Source organism: Molothrus ater, chromosome 5 (genome assembly GCF_012460135.2).
Source record: "Molothrus ater isolate BHLD 08-10-18 breed brown headed cowbird chromosome 5, BPBGC_Mater_1.1, whole genome shotgun sequence".
NCBI lineage: Eukaryota > Metazoa > Chordata > Aves > Passeriformes > Icteridae > Molothrus > Molothrus ater.
In genome coordinates, this window is record NC_050482.2 from 62,752,736 (window position 1) to 62,772,600 (window position 19,865).

The 19,865-nt window shown below is 38.1% G+C and overlaps 1 protein-coding gene across 1 annotated transcript in view; it reads left to right on the forward strand.

The window, feature by feature from the left end:
* Positions 1-481: 481 nt before the first annotated feature.
* Positions 482-19,865, forward strand: part of MYBPC1 (myosin binding protein C1) — a 48,859-nt gene continuing 29,475 nt past the window's right edge. Inside the window, exons 1-11 of the mRNA XM_054514921.1 lie at positions 482-525; positions 1,245-1,321; positions 6,862-6,894; positions 7,260-7,295; positions 7,941-7,976; positions 10,281-10,385; positions 11,035-11,183; positions 11,563-11,680; positions 12,499-12,550; positions 14,079-14,135; positions 17,607-17,773. Coding sequence (XP_054370896.1) covers positions 482-525; positions 1,245-1,321; positions 6,862-6,894; positions 7,260-7,295; positions 7,941-7,976; positions 10,281-10,385; positions 11,035-11,183; positions 11,563-11,680; positions 12,499-12,550; positions 14,079-14,135; positions 17,607-17,773 — 874 coding nt within the window. The remainder of the gene's footprint in view (positions 526-1,244; positions 1,322-6,861; positions 6,895-7,259; positions 7,296-7,940; positions 7,977-10,280; positions 10,386-11,034; positions 11,184-11,562; positions 11,681-12,498; positions 12,551-14,078; positions 14,136-17,606; positions 17,774-19,865) is intronic.

Consider the following 19,865-nt stretch of genomic DNA (forward strand, 5'->3'; position numbering starts at 1 on the left):
TACAAATAGCTTATTGGACATAACCAAGCATCTTGAACTGCACCAGGAAATTTTTGGGAAGTCACTGTGAGAGGTCTTTCCAGATCTCAGTGTCAAGCCACAAGTGTGGAGCACTTTGACTGATGAAGTATTCAAATAATATGTAGACATGCTACCATCTGCCAGGATCACTGAAATCTTCTGATTCATGTTCCTACTGGGAAAATGAAGTGTTACTGTAGCAAAAGTCCCATTAAAAAAGGAACATCTGGCCAAGATGGACAACCTGACAACTGGAGCTTGGGAATTTAGGGAATCCAGACAGAAGCATCCATGAATCTGTCACATTACCAGAATGTGGTGTTTCCTTTTAAGTTTCAGCTTTAATTTTCATAATGTGGCTATGCACATGTGAACAAGAAATCAGGATAATCAGAGTATCAACTGGCTCTTGCAGATGTTTTCTCCATGGAACAAAAATTATCTTAATTCCATCCTGACAATGTTAGGATCACCCAAAGCCATGTTCTGTCAGGCAGCTGTCATGTAAGTTTGCCACAGAAAGCCATTGTTCACAGGCAACAGGATTTGAGTGATTATACCTTGAAGTCAGCACATGACTTTACAGCATTCTAGGTTGAATGAAGTAGGAAACCAAAACCAATGGGAATCCTATCAAATCTTGAATAGAGAAAGTGTGGAAATTGCTGTTTTGTTTAAAGCACAGTCCAAGTTTCCTCATACAGATGAGGTCAAAAATAATTCACATTCACCTGCTTGGAGTAGAGGACAGGCTGGCAGTTCTAAACAAGAAAACTAAATACAAGTAGTCTCGGCAAGACTATGTTGATGATGAAGATGATGATAAAGAATTAAAGAATATCCTCAATACACTCTCTCTGTGCTTTTCAGGATCAACTGAGTGGCAGTAACTCATGTCTGATCCAATTTCTTTCTAATTAGCAATGATATGTAACTCATTTCAAAAGCTTTTGCAATTCAGCCCAAGAACAAGAGACTAACAACTGCTGCTCCTGAAAAACCCAGCTTTTTATTTTTTTCCACTGAGTCCAGGAACATCAGTCTTAAATGACTTGTTCAAAACACAGAATTTGCATTGATATGCACAGATTGTAAAATGCTGTATGGGATTGCAACTGTATATTACCTATACACATATATCAATCATTCTTTAATGCTGTTTTTCCAATACTAGCAGATCCTGCCTTTTTAAATGCTGTGTAAGTCTTTCTTTTTACTTTAAGATCCTCTCAAAACTATACTTGTACTTCCTACACAGAACAAAAAGCACCACAGGAGGGTGGAAATGAAAAGGGTAAAGGTAAGTCTGAAACCATACTTTAAAAATGGGCAGTAAAGAAAACTAAATGCTGTTCTGATGCTGGATTGTTTGAGCTTAATTCAGAATTTTGGAGCTAAATTTCAGAAGTGTGGTATGAGGCTTCCTAGATCCTTTTTCTGCATGACTTAGCCAGCCCAAGGAAATTATGATACTCATGAATATCTTCAAAAACCCTGCAAACCAGACTGATGCTTTAGTAACAGTATTTTTATTGACTGTTCAATTAATGGATCAAATTATAAGTGATTTGCATGAGCAATAAGCTGAGTTTAAATGAGCCTGGCTGTTGCCCCTGACCAAGCTTGCTAAAAGTCAGATACTGTGAACATTGGTTGCTTTTAAATAAAGTGGACAATGTCCTACTGTCACTCTAAGCTGTTTCTGTTCTACCACAGAAACTTGATATTGTACCTTTCAGAAAGCCACACAGATTTTTTTTCATCTGAAATAAAAAAATCACACCTTCATCTTTCTGTCCTCATTGGGAGCCCAGCAGATGAGCTGTTTACAGGCTCTGAAAAGTGGGATTGAGGTGTCTGCTGTGAACAAACAGAAAACTGTTCCACCAGCAGCGTGTGCAACAATCAGCTCCAGTTTTAACACATAATTTTGTGCTGCTGAGATTAGATTCTAGTTCTGCTGTCAATTCTTCTGGTTAGGAGGATGCATATTGAGGGAACTGGGCCAAACTCTCTGCTTTTTGTAGGAGCCCTGCCAAAATAGAAATCAAACACCCCGTCAGTTTATTTTGAGAAGAATAATCTCTTTTTTTAAACTTAATTCTGATCAAAGGCTAAAGCAGACCAAGATATGCTTACAACTGATGCAATGCTTGCTTTTCATCTGGCATGGTTATGCTTTTTCATGGCAAATCAAGAAATGGCTTGCTTGAAAATGTATTCTGGTTTTTGCTGTCCTCCAAACCAAATCCTCTCTTTTAGACAGACTGGATGTATACTGGATACTTGCAGATTTATTTGGCAAAGGCATGCATGGCTATTTTTCTCAGCAGAGTCAAAATATAAACACTAAAAATGTGTGATTCAAGTACCCTTTTGAAAATAAGAATGCTGAACCAGGCTTCAGTGCATGCTATTTTGCCAGTTATCCTTGCATTGAGCAATTATTTTGACACACAAATTTTTGTGTGAGTAATCAAATCTGTCAACTTGGTAATGGAAATGCAATTCAGAAATAATTTGCATGCCTAATGATAGGAAAAAAGATGAAAGTCTTGCCTCAAGCTATTCCAACAGTTAGTTCTGCTTGCTTTAATTTGGATATGAGAAAAATGTTTGTTCCCAAACTGAACATGAATGGTGATTTCCTCACTGCTTACAAGCCTACATTTCACTGAATAAAAATGAAAACATGGTAGGTAACTTATCCAAAACTTCTATTATATTCTTATACATTATTATGTTTCTATTTTGAATTTAGGGAAGGAGACAAGTATTTCCTAGGAGGAAAAATGTTCCTCCTAAGAGAAACCTGCTAGGAGGATTTTTTTTTTCCTACCAAAAAATATTCTTTGAGATCCTACTGTGGAGAATTTTCCCAGTTTCAACCCATGGTGGCAGGTGTTGCCTCCATAAAAATGCCAATGGAAGTCTGAATATTAATAGATAGATGACCTTCTGCCATGCTCCAGTGAAACTGTCACCTCTGCAAAACAAAGGAGATGTCATTGCCAGACACTCAGTACTTCTAAACATTAGTTACAGTGCAGTTGTTCCTATCAGCTCTTGTTTTACTGCAGAATATCACCAAATAAGGGAAAATGTATTTTCATAGATTTATTCCTTCAGGTTTGTGTGCCAGGAAAAGAAAAATCTTTATAATGGTGAGCATAATTCACAAAAAGGGAAAAGGTTCCATTCTTCCAACCTGTCCAAAATCATTTACACTTGAAAATGAGCAGTTCAGCAAGGAAATTATGACAGAACCAGCTAGATGTTAGCTTTTATATAAGCTATATGTAAAAGACTTTCTGCATCTTCAGATTTTAGGTACTTCCCTGAATGGAAGCAAAATGGGAAACATTTCATATCTGAATTCCACAGCAATAATGCAATACTTGTGTGCCAGCAGTTGTGCTCTGTTTGCTGATAATTTCTGAGATAGGCTGTAGACACTGTAGGAACCTGAAATGGGACTGTGCTGGAACCTGACATCTAGGAAAGAAATCTTGGTAGTCCATGTAAATCCTGTAGTCCGTCATTTTCACCTCATCCCTAAGAAAATATTAACAACAGAAATTAGGAAGATACAGTATACCTATCTGTGTGTCTGTTTTACTGTTCTATTTCTTTTTGGTACTTATTGTCTGTGTGAAGTTACATATTTATATTCCTTTGTGTTCGTTGTAAAGTTATGAAATGAAAAATAGTGTGGTAAATTCTTTGTATTTCATGGTTATTTTCCTGTAAATTAGTAGCTCAGAGTAGTAAACATAAAATTTCCTTTCATAAAATAAACCAGTTTCAAAAGATCTATAATAATGTTGTAAAAATTCAGGATATATGTGATCATCCATTTTATTTTTGGAGAAACAAAGTGAATCAGCAAAAATCCTCCAAATTTACTACATTGTCTTATATTCATTCAATTTAAATGCTTGTGTCTTTGTTTTTAATTTTAGCATTATCTTAGAGATTGAGTATGTTATAATTTTGTTCCCATTGCTGGAATTACAGTAAAATTTTAATACCAAATTGCTCATTCCTTTTTTTAGGTCCCATCCAGCCACTCACAGAGCTACTAAAATTTCTGTATATTTTACTGATAGCTTTCCTTTAGGTTTCTTCCGACCATCTACTAAAATGTTCATTGCATGTCACCCTTGTATTTTCCCAGGTTTCACTTATCCACTCATCTCCCCACTAAAACTTCCCCCCTGTGGGTATGTGCTTCATTTACCATCTCCAAAGTGCCAAGTCCCCTTGCTGGGACTGCTGCACTCCCTTTGAAAATCAGATTGGTAATTGAAGTCAACTAAATTTGAAACTCTCAGTCTTGCTGTGCTCTGTAATTTCAGCACAAACAGTAGAATAGAAAAATAAAATTATATGCAATTAATTGGTTTTTGTCGCTCCTTCACAATGTTAAGCTTGTCAACAGTGTGGCTGATGGCAGAATAGCAGCTTCCATTTTGTGTGGGATGTTTCAAATCAGGGGAAAATAGGTATAAAATTCTTGATACTAGCAGCTCATATATTAATCAGTAATTTCTTTATTTTGGACATGTATTTCTACATTTGCTGTGCCAGCAGTCAGAAATTTTAATGTTAAGGTTACACTAAGTGTGTTTAGATTAGCTTCTTTGGAGATGTGGAGAGTTCTTTCACCCTGAAGAATCTATTCCTGATACAGCTCAGTCTGCTCCACAGGTAATGTTATCATTTAGAAACAAGAAAATGAAACATAATTACCCTGTATGTTGATGGGAGTGTGCCATAGACGAAGAATAAAGTTTTCTGTGGAGTAATTCATCTTATCAGCCAACTGTCAAATGAATCAATTGATTTCCTCATAGCAAACTCTTATCATGCAACAGATTGAAAAATAAATCCCATTAAAAGTTTACTTGCAGAAGAAAAGGGTAGTGAACTAGTGATCATAGTTCTACTAACAGATATGGTATTTTTGCCGTTTTCTTAATCTTCAAATAGACTTTATTTTAGCATGAACAATCATTCATCACAGAAACTGAATTGGCTGTAGCTGCTGAACCAATAGTCAGTCAATTTTGTCCTAAAAGCCTGAGATAGAAGGAGTGATGGATTGATAATTACCCAATTATCAAAACAATCCCTCCAGCATGTAGTGTTTTCATACTCTTTCCATTTCTAAAACATTCAATTGGGCTTTCATCCTTATACTTCTGACATGTTTGTTTGTTTCCTTTGTTTGTCTTTGATGTTAACATTTTGTTTGAAAAATGAGAGATTACCCTGGAGAAACCCCAGCAATCCCCCTGCAAAACTAATAACTTCTTTTTGGGTTTTTTACTTTTCCAAATGATTAAATGAATGAGAAAACTGAGTGGTCCTTTCATAACTTGATTATCATACATCTTCATGTAGGATGCATCACATCAAATGTTTTATGCTGGTCCTAATTATTTTTTTTCAGTCAAATGGCTCTTTGAGCCATCATCAATCACAATGGTGACATCATTGACCAAAAGAGCTGAAAGTACACTTAATGCTTTCATGAAATATGGAGAAATATTTGCAGTGGAAGCACATAGCCTTGCATCCATTTAGCTGCTAATGCAGTATGTTAAAACATCTGACATGACTTAATCATTACTGTGCTTTTACTGAAAATCAACATTTTCAACATCTGCTTGTGGCATTGGATGATGCAGCTCATGAGAACTCTTCTATTATTCTTTTTATTTTCTGTGAATAAGAAAAGATATTTGCAAGGTAACACATTAATCCTTTATGTGTAGGCATACAATTACAACTTTCATCCTCCTCCCAAGGGATTTTTAAAATTAAGTTTGATGAATCATTAAAAAGGAATGAGTAAAACCTTATGGTGAAGCAGTCAAATTATATTAACAGACTTTTAATTACCCTTCAGTGGTTAAACAAATCCAAAAATTCAATATTGCCAGGGTTAATGAAAATGCAACTATATTTCATATGTGCTTTTGTCATAGTTATGAAATTTTTCCTTGAAAAAATATCGATAAATTATAACTTTAAGGTCAAAATCAAAGGATAACTTCAGATTTAAAATTTCATTACGGAAACACAAATAAAAGATGTAAAAAATCCAACCCCCAAAAAGACTATCTTTAAAGATGTGGGTTTATATTTTTCCAAAGTTGTTCTTGTTTAACTCTGTTCTCCATTTTGAAGTGTTCTACAGATTATTTTCTGATCCTGCATACAAACATGTTATCTTCATATAACTTCTCTATTAAATCCTAAATATCTCTAGTTTATTTTTATCTTTCAAAGGATACTTTGGTTATTTCCTTACTTTTTACCACTAGGATTTTAAGACACTAAGAACTTTTTGTTTATTTTTATCAAAGCTGATCTCTGAGGTTTCTAGTCAACATCTAAAATTCAAAGAGACACTTGTAAAGATGGTCTTTACCTTATTCTGGTTTTCTAATAATCATGATTTCTTATTTCCATTTAACACCAGTTTCATGTTTTTCTCAGGCTTTTGATTTTTATAAATATAAGTCTCAACATATTCTATCTGATTAAACTTTTTAAAATATCTGGGTAACAATTGTTTGTAGTTATTTAATACCTCATGACAGTCAACCTTTACTCAAAAAGGAAAATCCAGCATGGTGATAATAGTTTTTTCCTTATTTAAAACTATTCTCCTGTTGATATGAGGAAAAACTGAGTTGTGTATTCCTTGAACTTTAAATTAACATTATAGTATAGAAATGACAAAGTATAAATAGAGGGGACTAGTTTTAACTTTTTCATATCTTGATTTAATAATGCTGAATGCATATGTGGTGCACATTTTAATTGCAGACGTGGTCATCAGAGAAATGACATCTTCCTCAGGTTAGATATGTGATTCTCCTTCATTTCATTGTGGCTTTCTTATCGTAATTACTGTGGATTACATCTCTAACAAACAGAATCACTCCGCAGCTCTCATATAAACTCATGATTTAATCATAGATCACAGTCCACATCTCATTTTGTTTTTTACTTGCTTGAAACATCAAGGTTTACCATTTCAGCTACTGAATTATGCAAAGCTTCTCTCATCAGTTTGAATCTTCCATTGTGAATGCTCCTGAATATTGCAATTTATTTCCCTTTCTTTTGCAGGTTTTACATTTTCATGTAGTTGTTTTAAAGCAGATGATCGCCTGTGCTTTCAGTTTCTTCATGTGCTTTTTCATTTGTATTTCTTTTCACAGATGAAGATGACACCTCAGTTAGTACTCCACCAGCAGGTTAGGACTGTGATAATGCTTTGTGTGTGTATGTATGTATGTATGTATTTTTCTCTTGAATATTAATGAAGAAAGAGTCCAAACCAGCAGACTGAACTCAAAAGATACGACTTTAAAAAATTTTCAAAGTGCCCTACATTTTATTAACCTCTGTTCAGAAATACAAGACCCTTATAACAGTTAAATCCCTTTCCAGTCCTGTCTTGAGGTCTTTAGTAGACCCCCCAGTGGAAGGTAAAATATTGGTTAGTAGATCCAAAAGCAACTCCAGATAAATAAGCATACTGTTTAAATAATCAAAATACTGTCCCTCAGACAAATATTGGGGAATGGAAATTCCTCTGTTACCTGGAACTACACAAATCATTGAAAAAACATCAGCCTCATGTAACCTTTCTGAAGAAACTCTTCAATGGAATTAAACTAATTTAGATTTTCTAGAGAAAATTGGGGAAGATTTCTGGGGGTTTTTCTTAGCTGTTCACATTTTTTTTGGTTTTCAAGTAGTTCCTCATGGATATGGTCCCAAATATTTAGTCTAATCTTCTTGTATGAAGAATCAATGTTCTTAAAATCCCAGTGATCTGAGGCCAGTTAAGCTGTGATCTCTGAGCTGGTGTCATCTAAATTGCTCTTCCCTTTCAGATGGGATGTCTAAGCCAGCGGAAAGAAAGGATTCAGGTGAGACCTCCTGAGAAACATGATGAAACACTCCCAAAATTACATAATAAAAAATACTTTCTAGACTTTATTTTTAAAAGATAATACTTTATTTTTGTTGTTTAGACAGCAGCAAACTGTAGCTGTTGAAATGCTTCAAAGTATCAGGGCAAATATGTTTCTAGCAGCTAAAGCGGGAGCGAGAAGGCTGTGCTGCACAGAACAGGACATGTATTTGGCACATACATACATACCTATCTATCTATATCTGTGTCTGTATAGATAGATACATAGCTGTTCCATTCCTCCTCAGCCTACAGGAATTCCATTCCTGCATTCAGCCTCACACAGGTCCCAGAAGACTGGGAATCCCACACACAGGTCCCAGAAGACTGTAGGAGAATGGCTTCTTCTCACACCTCAGAGGACGGTGGGGAAAACTTAGCAAAATCATCATAACCTCTTTCTTCCTACCCTGGCAGGTAACCCACACTGCACCCACTCTGGTGGTTTCAGGATTTGCAGCCTCTGGAACAAAATGAGCAGCTGGTACTTCAACCATGGTTATGGACCTGGCATAGCCGCCTATGCCAGCCCGCGTCAAACCCACCCCCCCTTCTCTTTGTTTAATACATAGGGAAGTGTTAATATCTAGAGGTGATGATAATATTTAGGCGTTCCTTTATGTGGTACCAAATTAATGACTCTGTGTAAGCCTTTTTCCATTTATTAATATCATTTTTCCATTCATTAATATCTTTTTCCATTTCACCCCGTGGCGTGTTAGGTTTGTTGCTGCACGTGACCAGATCCTGTGCTATCATCACTTCATCCTCTTACTACTAGTAACCTTCACTTGTTCTCATGTTGTTTCCATATATTGCCATGTTTGAGTGGTATAATCTAAAAATTTAGATTATAGAGAGTATATATAGATCTGTATCTATATATATTTGTGTTCATTTATGTCTGTGTAAATCATTCCATGTATGTGTGTATATATGTGTACATACATGTGTGTATATACATGGATGTCTTTACCTGTGAGAATTATTGTACAAGCAGGCATATACAGAGGTGCTAGGCACACCACCCACAATTGACTGAAACACTATGACTTCATAGCAAAGCTATCCAGTATTTTGATACCTTTTTAAAATTCCTAACAGGCTTTAGGATAATAAAACCAATTTGTTTGCATTTTCCCATGGTTGCCATGAGCTGTGTCACATTTGTGGCTGGTAGAAATTTTCATGAGTTGAAAAGGTTCCCACAGCAGTAATTGCTACATATCAGAAAGACTATTCTGACCTCTCACTTTAATTAGTTTCCCCTCTGTACTGGCAATAACTCCTCAAAAAACAGAGAGGTGGCATTTGGACTTCAGATTGGAATATGAGACATGAGCTTTGCCTCTCTGCAGAAAGTGAGCAGAAAAGAGACAGGCATTCACTGCCTTTCTCTCCTTGTACTTTCTGCTAGGAATCAGTTTTGACCATGGTTTTATACAAGATGTAATGGCTTAGCACAAATCCAGGGCTGTCCAGACAAACAGAGAGATCAGAAACACACAGCCCTCCTGGTACAGTGCTCTGCCCTGGGGAGAGCACTCATTTGCTGCTTCTCTCAGTACTGCTGTTCCTTTTCAGTTCCAAAGTCCCAGTTTCCAAAAGAGAAGCTGCTGTGTCTGAACATATTTCACAATAATTTCCATACAAACTACTTTTTCCATAAAATTTCACATAAAATTCACATGGCAGGACATAGTATTGACAGATCCCTAAATTCTCTGCTTCTGTGGCAGAAAAGAAGAAAGTTCAGAAGTGAGCTTCATTCCTGCCCTACTCTGCAGACATAGAGGAAGAACCAGCTTGTACAATGGACTTAATTTGGGTTGAGAGAGATCCACTGAAACTGTGCATCAGATGCAGGGATTTCTGTGCTTCTAGCTGTTTGTGTTTTCAGAACCTCCATCTCTTCTGAAAAACAAAGAGCTGATGTTGTGCATCACCTCTGTAAAGCACTCATGGTTGAATGCTGGTGCCCTTCAAGTTGCTCAGTGCCTGTCCTGGCTGATCAGGTTGCCCTCTCTTCCTCCCTGAGTTTCATTTTCCATCACCACAGAGGTAGTGCTCTTGCAGGAACTGTACACAATGTGACAGCCAAGCAATGGATGTCAGTGTGAACAAAAGCTCACATGTCTTTCAGGACATCAGAAGAGAAAGGTGCTAGGGCTAGAGAGTTTAGGAAGTTCAGGTAAGTGTACTTTGGAGGGAGTAAAACACCCTCAGATGACTGATATTTCCCCCTCTGTCTGCATCTCAGTATGGTCTCTTGGAGAAGGAGCTCCAGAGGAGTCAGAAAAACGTGATGATGCCCAAAGATCCACTTTATTCGTCGAGAAACCTCAGAGTGGAACAGTGAGTGTTGGTAAGTGCCTGGGAACAAAACTAAAAGCCACTGCCAGAGACAGAGGCAGAGCTGGGAATGGTGTGTGCAGATTCTGTGGCACTCAGCTTCTGCCCTCAGCTGCAAGTACTGCCTCTGGTTTTAGCTGGATGTGAACTCCACTCTGAGGGCAAAAGGACTGTATTCAGAGAAGCAAACCCCAAATGTTTAATTCAAGACAAGCTCAAACTCTAATAATTTACTGAGCATGGTATTGACAGATCCCCAGATTCTCTGCTTCTGTCATGGCAGAAAAGAAGAAAGTTCAGAAGTGAGCTTCCTTCCTGCCCTACTTTGCAGACATTGAGGAAGAACTAGCTTGAACAGAAACTGTAAGAGGTACAGTTTCTGGGGAAGAAAGCTGGGGTTATTTTGATACTGTTGGCTGCACTGTTATTGATCTATCAAGAAGATCTTATGCAGAGGAGCAGCAGAAAGCTACCAGACCCAAATTCATTAACCTCTGTACCACTGCAGCACTTTCACAGTCGGTGTGACTCCATCTGACTCTTAACTTTGTGGTAGAACAGAGGATGGCTGAATGGAACAGAAGTGAAGGGAACTTGTAGAGATGCAAGTGACCAACCACATGTTCCTCAACAGATGCATTATTCTTTTCTCTTTCTGAAAGGTGGGAATATTACATTTATAGCCAAAGTAGAAGCCAAAGATCTTCTCCGAAAGCCAAATGTTAAGTGGTTTAAAGGAAAATGGATGGATCTGGCCAGCAAAGCGGGGAAGCACCTGCAGCTGAAGGAGTCCTTCGAGCGTCACACCAAGGTGTGTCTTCACTTTTCCTTCTTATGGGGGCAAAGCTCCAAAGAGAGCTTAAAGATCAGTTTAAGACAACAGTTTAAGACATCAGTTTAAGACAACACTGCTCAAGAGCAGTGGAGTCTAACCCTGGCTTCCCCACACAGATTTCAGTGGTCATCTTTGACCCTCTGCAGAAGCAGATTTTCTGCTCTCCCAACTCAGGACAAGTAATGGTGGGGAAATCAAAATTTTCTGATGCCATTTCTGGGTTCCAGTTTCTTTTCAGAGCCCATTATTTGAGTTGTTCCCCATTTCTGGTGCATGTCTGAAAGAGTCATGTTTTAACTTCTGACTTGTGCAAATGCATTCCCCACATTAATGAATGACTATGCTTGATTTTTAGATTCATACATTTGAGATGCAGATCATCAAAGCTAAGGAAAACTATGCAGGGAACTATCGCTGTGAAGTGTCTTACAAGGACAAATTTGATAGCTGCTCTTTTGACCTTGAAGTCACTGGTAAGGTTCCATTGGTATCTGTAAAGATTTATAAGGATTTCTTTCTTTATTTTTTTAAGATTTGAAATGACAATTCATTTTGTTCAGACCCTTTAAATGAAATAATACTTAAAGTGAACATTTTTAGCATAGAGCTCAGAGAATATTCCTGTATCTGTAATTTATTGCCTAAATGAAGACTGGAATAGATACCATGTGAGACATTTATCCAAAAATTAGAAAAGCTGGCAGGTAAAACCAGTATTGAACTCAAATCAGGCTCTGGCACACAAAACTCAGGGCTTTGTGTGTGTGCTCAGAGGTCAGCAAGGCAGAGGGCCAGCCTGGCTCCATCCATTCACTCTCTGTGGATCAGAACCATTTAATCTGATCCAGGCTGTCCCAAAGGGGTAATCCCCACAAGGGGAATGAACTCCTCCTTGCCCTGACAATAAATGTGAGTCTGTAGCTGCAGAGGAGACTGACTCTGTCACCATCCTCTGATGCTGAGTGTACCGAGAGAGCACAAGATGCCAGCAGGGGAGAAAGCATAGCAAGTGAGGAGACAAAAAAGGCCAGAGCCTGTGAATAAGGCAGGCAGGGAAATGGAGAGAAACACCAGAGAAACAAATCTCCTATGCAGAACTGCAGAAAGTACTTCAGAGAAATGACACACTTAGCACTGAGCATCTTTGCAGATAGCAGAACCTAATGCCAAAGGGGAAGCACAAATGCTGTCATTCAGGAAGAAATGGAACAAATTTCATATTCCAAATCACACTGGTTACATAAATGATCCAAATTGTGTTTTTAATTCCTGTGTTACCATTATTTCATAGAATCTTCCCAGGCTGCTCCATCCATTGACATCAGATCTGCTTTCAAAAGAAGGTAACTTCAATGATCCTATCCAGCTCCTCAGTAATGGACATTGATAGCATGCACAGAACTTGTGTCAGGCAACTGTATCAAGTACTTTATAAAACTGTATTTGTAAATACAGATGAAAGAAGTGGGATTTTGAATAATTGGTGGTAGTTAGAATGAAAGTTATAACACGTAGACAGTACATATGCTATTAGGTACCCCTACTGTGAAATTCCAAGTGTCATTAATTTAAAGGAAGATTGAATATTTCAGTCAATTAAATATATGTTTCTTTGGAGGATTTTAAAAATATATTTTCATTCACTAAAATATTCTACTGCATGTTTCCTGAAAGCTGTCAGCCACAATATGAAAGTTCGTGGTCTCAATCCTGCACTGATTAAAAGCAGAGAGAAAATTCACACTGATTTGAAGAAGACAGGATCTGGCTTTGTTACCTTACAGTAAACAGTAAATACCATCAGTAAGGAAAAACAGAAAATAGTATAGTACAGAAAATGTAAGATAAAGCATTGTGTCTTAAGGTTTGTTATCTTTCTGATAAAGTAGCAATTCTAACCAGTATAGGTGTCATCTCTTTGTGATGAAATATATAAAGAATATATAGAATGAAAATACTTTACAAACAGATAATGAATGCAGTTTGTTAATTTACAAGTAAAGCTGTAATTCAGAGATAACTGCTTTTATTTAGGGGGGTTAATTTGAAGATAAATACAAAAGATATTACATTCAAGGTGCATTTCCTTCTTTAGCACATTTTAAAAATGCAGTAACTACTCTGCCCAAGCAGATGAAGATATCTCAGAATTTTCTGATTTTCTAAGTAATATCTTACATGTAAAATCTTGATTAAACATTGGCTTCATTTCAGTTAAGATTTGCACTATTTTTCCCTTTTTACAAATATTTAGGACATTTCTTTTATCTAAATGTGCTCTATGATAAGGTAATTCTGCTAAAGATCACATCATAGAAAGAAATGCACCTTGATAGGACTATGATTCTATCTGTAAAAATGGACAATGTTCTCTTTTATTCTTTTTTATAACTGTTTTCTCCCTTCATTTAGAGAAAGGTAAAATCTTAAAGGTTAAGTACTTTTCAATCAGTATTTGACAGAGTTATGCATTGTTAAAAGCATCACCCAGCAATGCAAATCTTTGTTTTCACAGCAAGAGATCAGCACAAGCCCTTTGTTTTGTCCACTACAGAAATGAAAAACAAAGCTGGTTGTGTTGACTAGCTGCCATTTGTTTGTGTTACTGAAGTCTAACACAAACCTTGGCAAATTTATGTACTCAGTTACAAAAATTTGCCACCAAAGTATAAGAAGAAGCAATACAAACCTTTGTGTTATTTTTCACAAGCGCCTGCAGAAACATAATCCGTGTGAAAAAGCATACAAGTTTGTGTTGATTTTATACAGTTATTTGTGTTTCTGGACAGTGTTGAGTGTATGAGAAGTTGTGAGTGTTGTCTAAGTCTTCCTGTATTAAACAAAGATTTGATCTTTTTCTGTTAATAACAGTGGTGAAGGACAAGAGGATGCAGGAGAACTTGACTTTAGTGGTCTCCTGAAACGTAGGTGAGAACCAAGTGGTGCAGTGAGCAGGTGTGGATTGCAAACCATTAGGTTCACCCACAGAAACAGTCAGGTGTAGCATTAATAACTCCTTAAGGATTTTTGTGACCTTTCAGCTTTTTAATGTTTCTAACTGGTTTTTATTCTCATAGTATAATATGTAAATGTTCTGTTATTTTTACCTCTAAGCGTGCAGAAAAGAAACCTCAGATTTGAGTGTGCTGGGAGAAGAAGTGAGCCTCAGCCTAAAGAGCCCAATAACATTTAGTTCACTTGCTATTTCTTTTGTGTTTGCATGGAAAACAGAGGGGGGAAATTTCCTACACAGGGATGAGCAGTACAGAAAATTGAGTCTGGTGCAACAGTAAAAAAAACCTGCAAGGGTTAAATTTATCTCTGTGGGTACATCCTCACTTGATTTTAGAAGCATCCTGATATGAAAAAAATCATATCTCATGCTTTCAAGTCATAGATAGTGGTATAATTCTTTGTAGCTTTTTTAAAATATGTACACACAAATGCTCAGTCATGTTTTATTTAACTCAAATGTTTTGATGGAAAAAAAACCTGGGGTACATGTTTCTCTGATTTTCCTTGAAAATCTGGTGTAACAATGGTTATGTCTCTAGTTATCTCAGATCTTAAACCCAGTTTAGTCTTTCACCAGGTTAAGACAAGATAGTTAATTCATCATCTTTTAAAATCAAGCAGAGAAATTCTATATGCCATGGAAATCAATGACAGCTGATCACAGAGAACTTGAAAAGGAATTATATCCTTTATCTCATCTATTACTTACTCTGAAAGAGGAAAATCTGTAGCATTAATTACATAAAAAGGTCACAAAGGGGTCATTGGCTATGAGGGCGAGAATAGCATTTAAGCAATTAAATTAAGCACACAGGAAAAGCTGAAGCTGAAAGTAGACAAAGAATCACCTCCACCAATTCCAATCCACCAGGTCTTTGTTTTTTCAATCTTCTCATCCCTAATTAGGACCTTCAGTTTGTCTTTTCATCCTACTAATCAGACTTGCCATGCCAGTTCTCATGACCGCCTGTGTGGTGTTTCCATAGTAACATGAAAGATGCATGTGAGAGTTCTTGGTGTTTTTGTGGAAAGATAAATGTGATTTAAGAGACATGATATCACTTTACTAACAATTAACTCTTAAGATTTGTAAGATAAATACTGTACAGCCTTATAAACATGGAATACCTATTGTGTGTTTAATGAATAAAGCAAATATTTGGTTTTTAGACACCATTATTTGACTTTGGTCAAATTGGTTCACCTTGCTTCAGGCCCTGAAATGCAACCTCATATTTCTGAGCTTAATTGAATAAAATTGTTAATTAAGCCACAGTGTGGATATTAATATCCATGTGTGTGGATATTAATATCCATTATTACGAACACAAATCCATGGTTTTATTTCAATTTTTACAACAGGCAATGTTGGAGGTGCTTTTTTTCTCCTTTTTTTATGGTTGTATGACCAAGGAAAAACCTAGAACTTTTCCCTTTTGGTTCATACTATTTGAAACAGTTTTTTTTTAGAAAAAAAAAAAAAACCAAACCTAAATGCATACAATCAATATACTGTCTATTTTCTAATTTTCTGCTGGTTGGCAGGCAGATGTATCAAGTCTTATTTCAGTAAGCCACATTATGACTGGATATTCTTTGTCAATGCAGTGGATCTGTAGCAGCATGACATTCCAAGACGCACAAGATCTTAAAGTCACTCAAATATTTAGGTCCTTGTTTTGCTGGGTTTTTTTTTTGTTTTGGGGTTTTTTTTTTTGTTTTAGTTGTTAGGGTTGTTCTTTTTTTTTTGATTCTTTGGGGTTTTTTTCCAAGGACATCTTGCAACAAAATGCACATATTTAGGAAAGAGACCTGAAAGTGATTTCATGGCAAGGTCAGAGGTCAGTCTGCTTAGGAAAGACCTTGCTCTGTTCAGGCCTCTGGCCTCAGCTCAAACTGTTGAGGTCTCAGAACAAAGTTGGCTTGCTCTAAGCAACAAAATTCGTTTTCCAGGTATGCCAGTGGAAAATGAGCCTGAAATTGAGTCTTCCAGTCTGGGTGAAAATCAGGATCCTTGTTCTCAACCACTGCCTGATTTACAGGGGAGCTTAATTTGCATTCCCCCAGAGTGGATGGAAAGGATAAAAGGAAAAAATTATAAAATTACATACCTGAGATTCTCTAACTTACCTTGCTGTCTCAGATTTATTCTCTTTGAAAGACTGCTCAGGGAGAACCTTTCTTCTTTTTAAAAATTACAGAGATATTATGAAAATTAATAAACTTCATGGACTAAACAGCAAAGTAGTTTCCATGGTTCCTCATCCAACCGTGCAGAGATTCTCATGGTCTTTAGTGCTATTTCTGTATATGTCAAAGAAAATCCTCTCTTTGACTCCACAAAGCTCAGCTCTAACAGTGCCTCACTGCAAAACTTGGTATTTTTTTATTTCTCAGATGTTTATTTACTCGCTCTGGTCTCAAAAGTACTGATTTTGTTAGACAGGCTAAGTCAAATTGGAATGATCCTGGTCTGATCCTATTGATATTACAGAAGGAAAAATCTAGATTTCTTCTTCAATTCCAGTATTGTTCTAGCAGTTCACTTTTTTGAGCTAAATTGTCAGTCTGAAAAAATACAATTTTGTTTAGGATGCTTTCATTGTTCTATCATTTAATGGCTGCCATTGAGAAAAATAATTATACTTCTCTTTATTGGTTGTCTTAGCCTGGAGTTGCAGATAGTAAATACAGTTCTGAAACTTCTGTGTAAAGGTGATTCCTCACACAGGCCTCTGAACACATTTCCTGCTCTTAAGACTGAGATACACCTGGAAGTGAACAGATCCTTCAAGTCCAAGCTGGTGTGGAAATCTCCAGTTCCTATTCATTTGACAACTTTAAGTAATGCTGAGAAGCACTGGCGTAACTATAAACAGACACAGATTCCCCTGCACTTCAATGTCCTGTCACCAGTCACCACAGTAGCAATTACAGGGACTCAGGGTTTGAAAACATTTCTATATAATTTTGAAATGTATAGATTACACTCAGTGGTGCCGTCATAAATTGTGATTGATTCCACTCAAGTTACAGCAGATAAAACTGATTTAAGTGGGATTAACCTGTATGCTATTACATTTTCAAACTGTATTTTTTTGAAAGCATTGAGGCAATATAAAAATTCTCATAACTGATTGTATCAGAAAAGGACGAATTAAAAGCTTGCATTCAAATTCTGCCTTGAAGAAGTGTAAAGTAAGGAGTGAATGCCATTCTGAGCTACTCCACTCATAGTGAATGAAATAAAAAAGATAGAATGGCAGCCTTCAAATTTTGGCCAAGACATTTCTAGCCTCACCATAGATTCAGCTTCACCTACTTTTTATGGTGTGATAAAACCTCACTAACTCTTCCCCCATAATTTTATTTCGCTAACATCAGGGAGGTCAAGCAGCAAGAGGAGGAGCCCGAGGTGGACGTGTGGGAACTGCTGAAGAACGCGAACCCCAGCGAGTACGAGAAGATCGCGTTCCAGTATGGCATCACCGACCTCCGGGGCATGCTGAAGCGCCTGAAGCGCATGCGCAGGGAGGTGAAGAAGAGTGCAGGTGAGGATGGGGCAGAACATCCCTGTGCTCACTGCTCACACACAGCCATTCCTGTGCTCACTGCTCACACACAGCCATTCCTGTGCTCACTGCTCACACACAGCCATTCCTGTGCTCATTGCTCACACACAGCCATTCCTGTGCTCACTGCTCACACACAGCCATCCCTGTGCTCACTGCTCACACACAGCCATTCCTGTGCTCATTGCTCACACACAGCCATTCCTGTGCTCACGGCTCACACACAGCCATCCCTGTGCTCACTGCTCACACACAACCATCCCTGTGCTCATTGCTCACACACAGCCATTCCTGGGCTCACTGCTCACACACAGCCATTCCTGGGCTCATTGCTCACACACAGCCATTCCTGTGCTCATTGCTCACACACAGCCATTCCTGTGCTCACTGCTCACACACAGGCATTCCTGTGCTCATTGCTCACACACAGCTATTCCTGTGCTCACTGCTCACACACAGCCATTCCTGTGCTCACTGCTCACACACAGCCATCCCTGTGCTCACTGCTCACACTCAGCCATTCCTGTGCTCACTGCTCACACTCAGCCATTCCTGTGCTCACTGCTCACACACAACCATTCCTGTGCTCATTGCTCACACACAGCCATCCCTGTGCTCATTGCTCACACACAGCTATTCCTGTGCTCACTGCTCACACTCAGCCATTCCTGTGCTCACTGCTCACACACAGCCATTCCTGTGCTCACTGCTCACACACAGCCATTCCTGTGCTCAATACTCACACACAGCCATTCCTGTGCTCACTGCTCACACACAGCCATTCCTGTGCTCACTGCTCACACACAGCCATTCCTGTGCTCAGGGCTCACACACAACCATTCCTGTGCTCACTGCTCACACACAGCCATCCCTGTGCTCACTGCTCACACACAGCCATTCCTGTGCTCACGGCTCACACACAGCCATCCCTGTGCTCACTGCTCACACACAACCATTCCTGTGCTCATTGCTCACACACAGCTATTCCTGTGCTCACTGCTCACACACAGCCATTCCTGTGCTCACTGCTCACACACAGCCATTCCTGGGCTCATTGCTCACACACAGCCATTCTTGTGCTCATTGCTCACACACAGCCATTCACCTTAAAAACCCAAATATGCCTCACTTCCACACAAGGGAGCTTTCACACTACAACTCGTTCCTGCAAGGAGTTAATCAGAAGGAAGATTTGGTCCATGGTGGAAGCATAAATACCTTATCCAGTTCAGTGCTTACCTAAAGCATCCCTCCCTCTCAGATAAACACTGGTTCCATCTGGAACAATGTCCCCCAGGTGTATGGAAAGGTGCTATTTGACAGAAATTAGACCTTGTGTTACCTTCAAAATCATCTTCTCTAAACACAGGTCACTTCATACACAGGCGGTGTCTGCTTTTCATAATCTCGTTTTGCACTTAATCTCCATTGCTCAGAAATCCCAGCTGTACCACAGACCCGCCATGCTGCACTGGGTGAGGACATTCAAGCCTGTCTTTCCCCATCAACCCTACTGAATAGCATGTAATTACATACAGAAATATATGTATACATGTGTCACCGTTGAGCCAGAAATGACACAAGTTCACTCAAAGGCTGGTTTGCAGGAGAAGCACATTTAATACGAAAAATCCTCTCTTTTATAGACAGATTCGACGCATTCTCCTTGATTGGCTAGCTAACAAAACCATCTTTCTCACAGTCCTTGAGAGGAACATAAAAACAGAGTAGAAAGACACCACCTGCAGGTGGTTGTTAACAAATTATCATCATTTCTACGACTCCCTAAAAAGTCTCACAAGTCCACTGTGAGAAAACAAAACCCGTTTTCTCCTCTCTGACCAGGCTGTCACATCCACATACATGTGTATATAAAATACACGTATATGCCACAGAACATGTTTGCACACACATATAAATACAATGCACTGCCCATTATACTATTGTGGCATCTGCTTGTTCCTGGACAGCATTTCAGAACTGGATGCAGTATATACATTTCCTGTGTCACTGGTTTCCTGGAGGGATCCTTTTATGTGGGTGAAGTTCTCCACAAATCCAGCTGTAATCC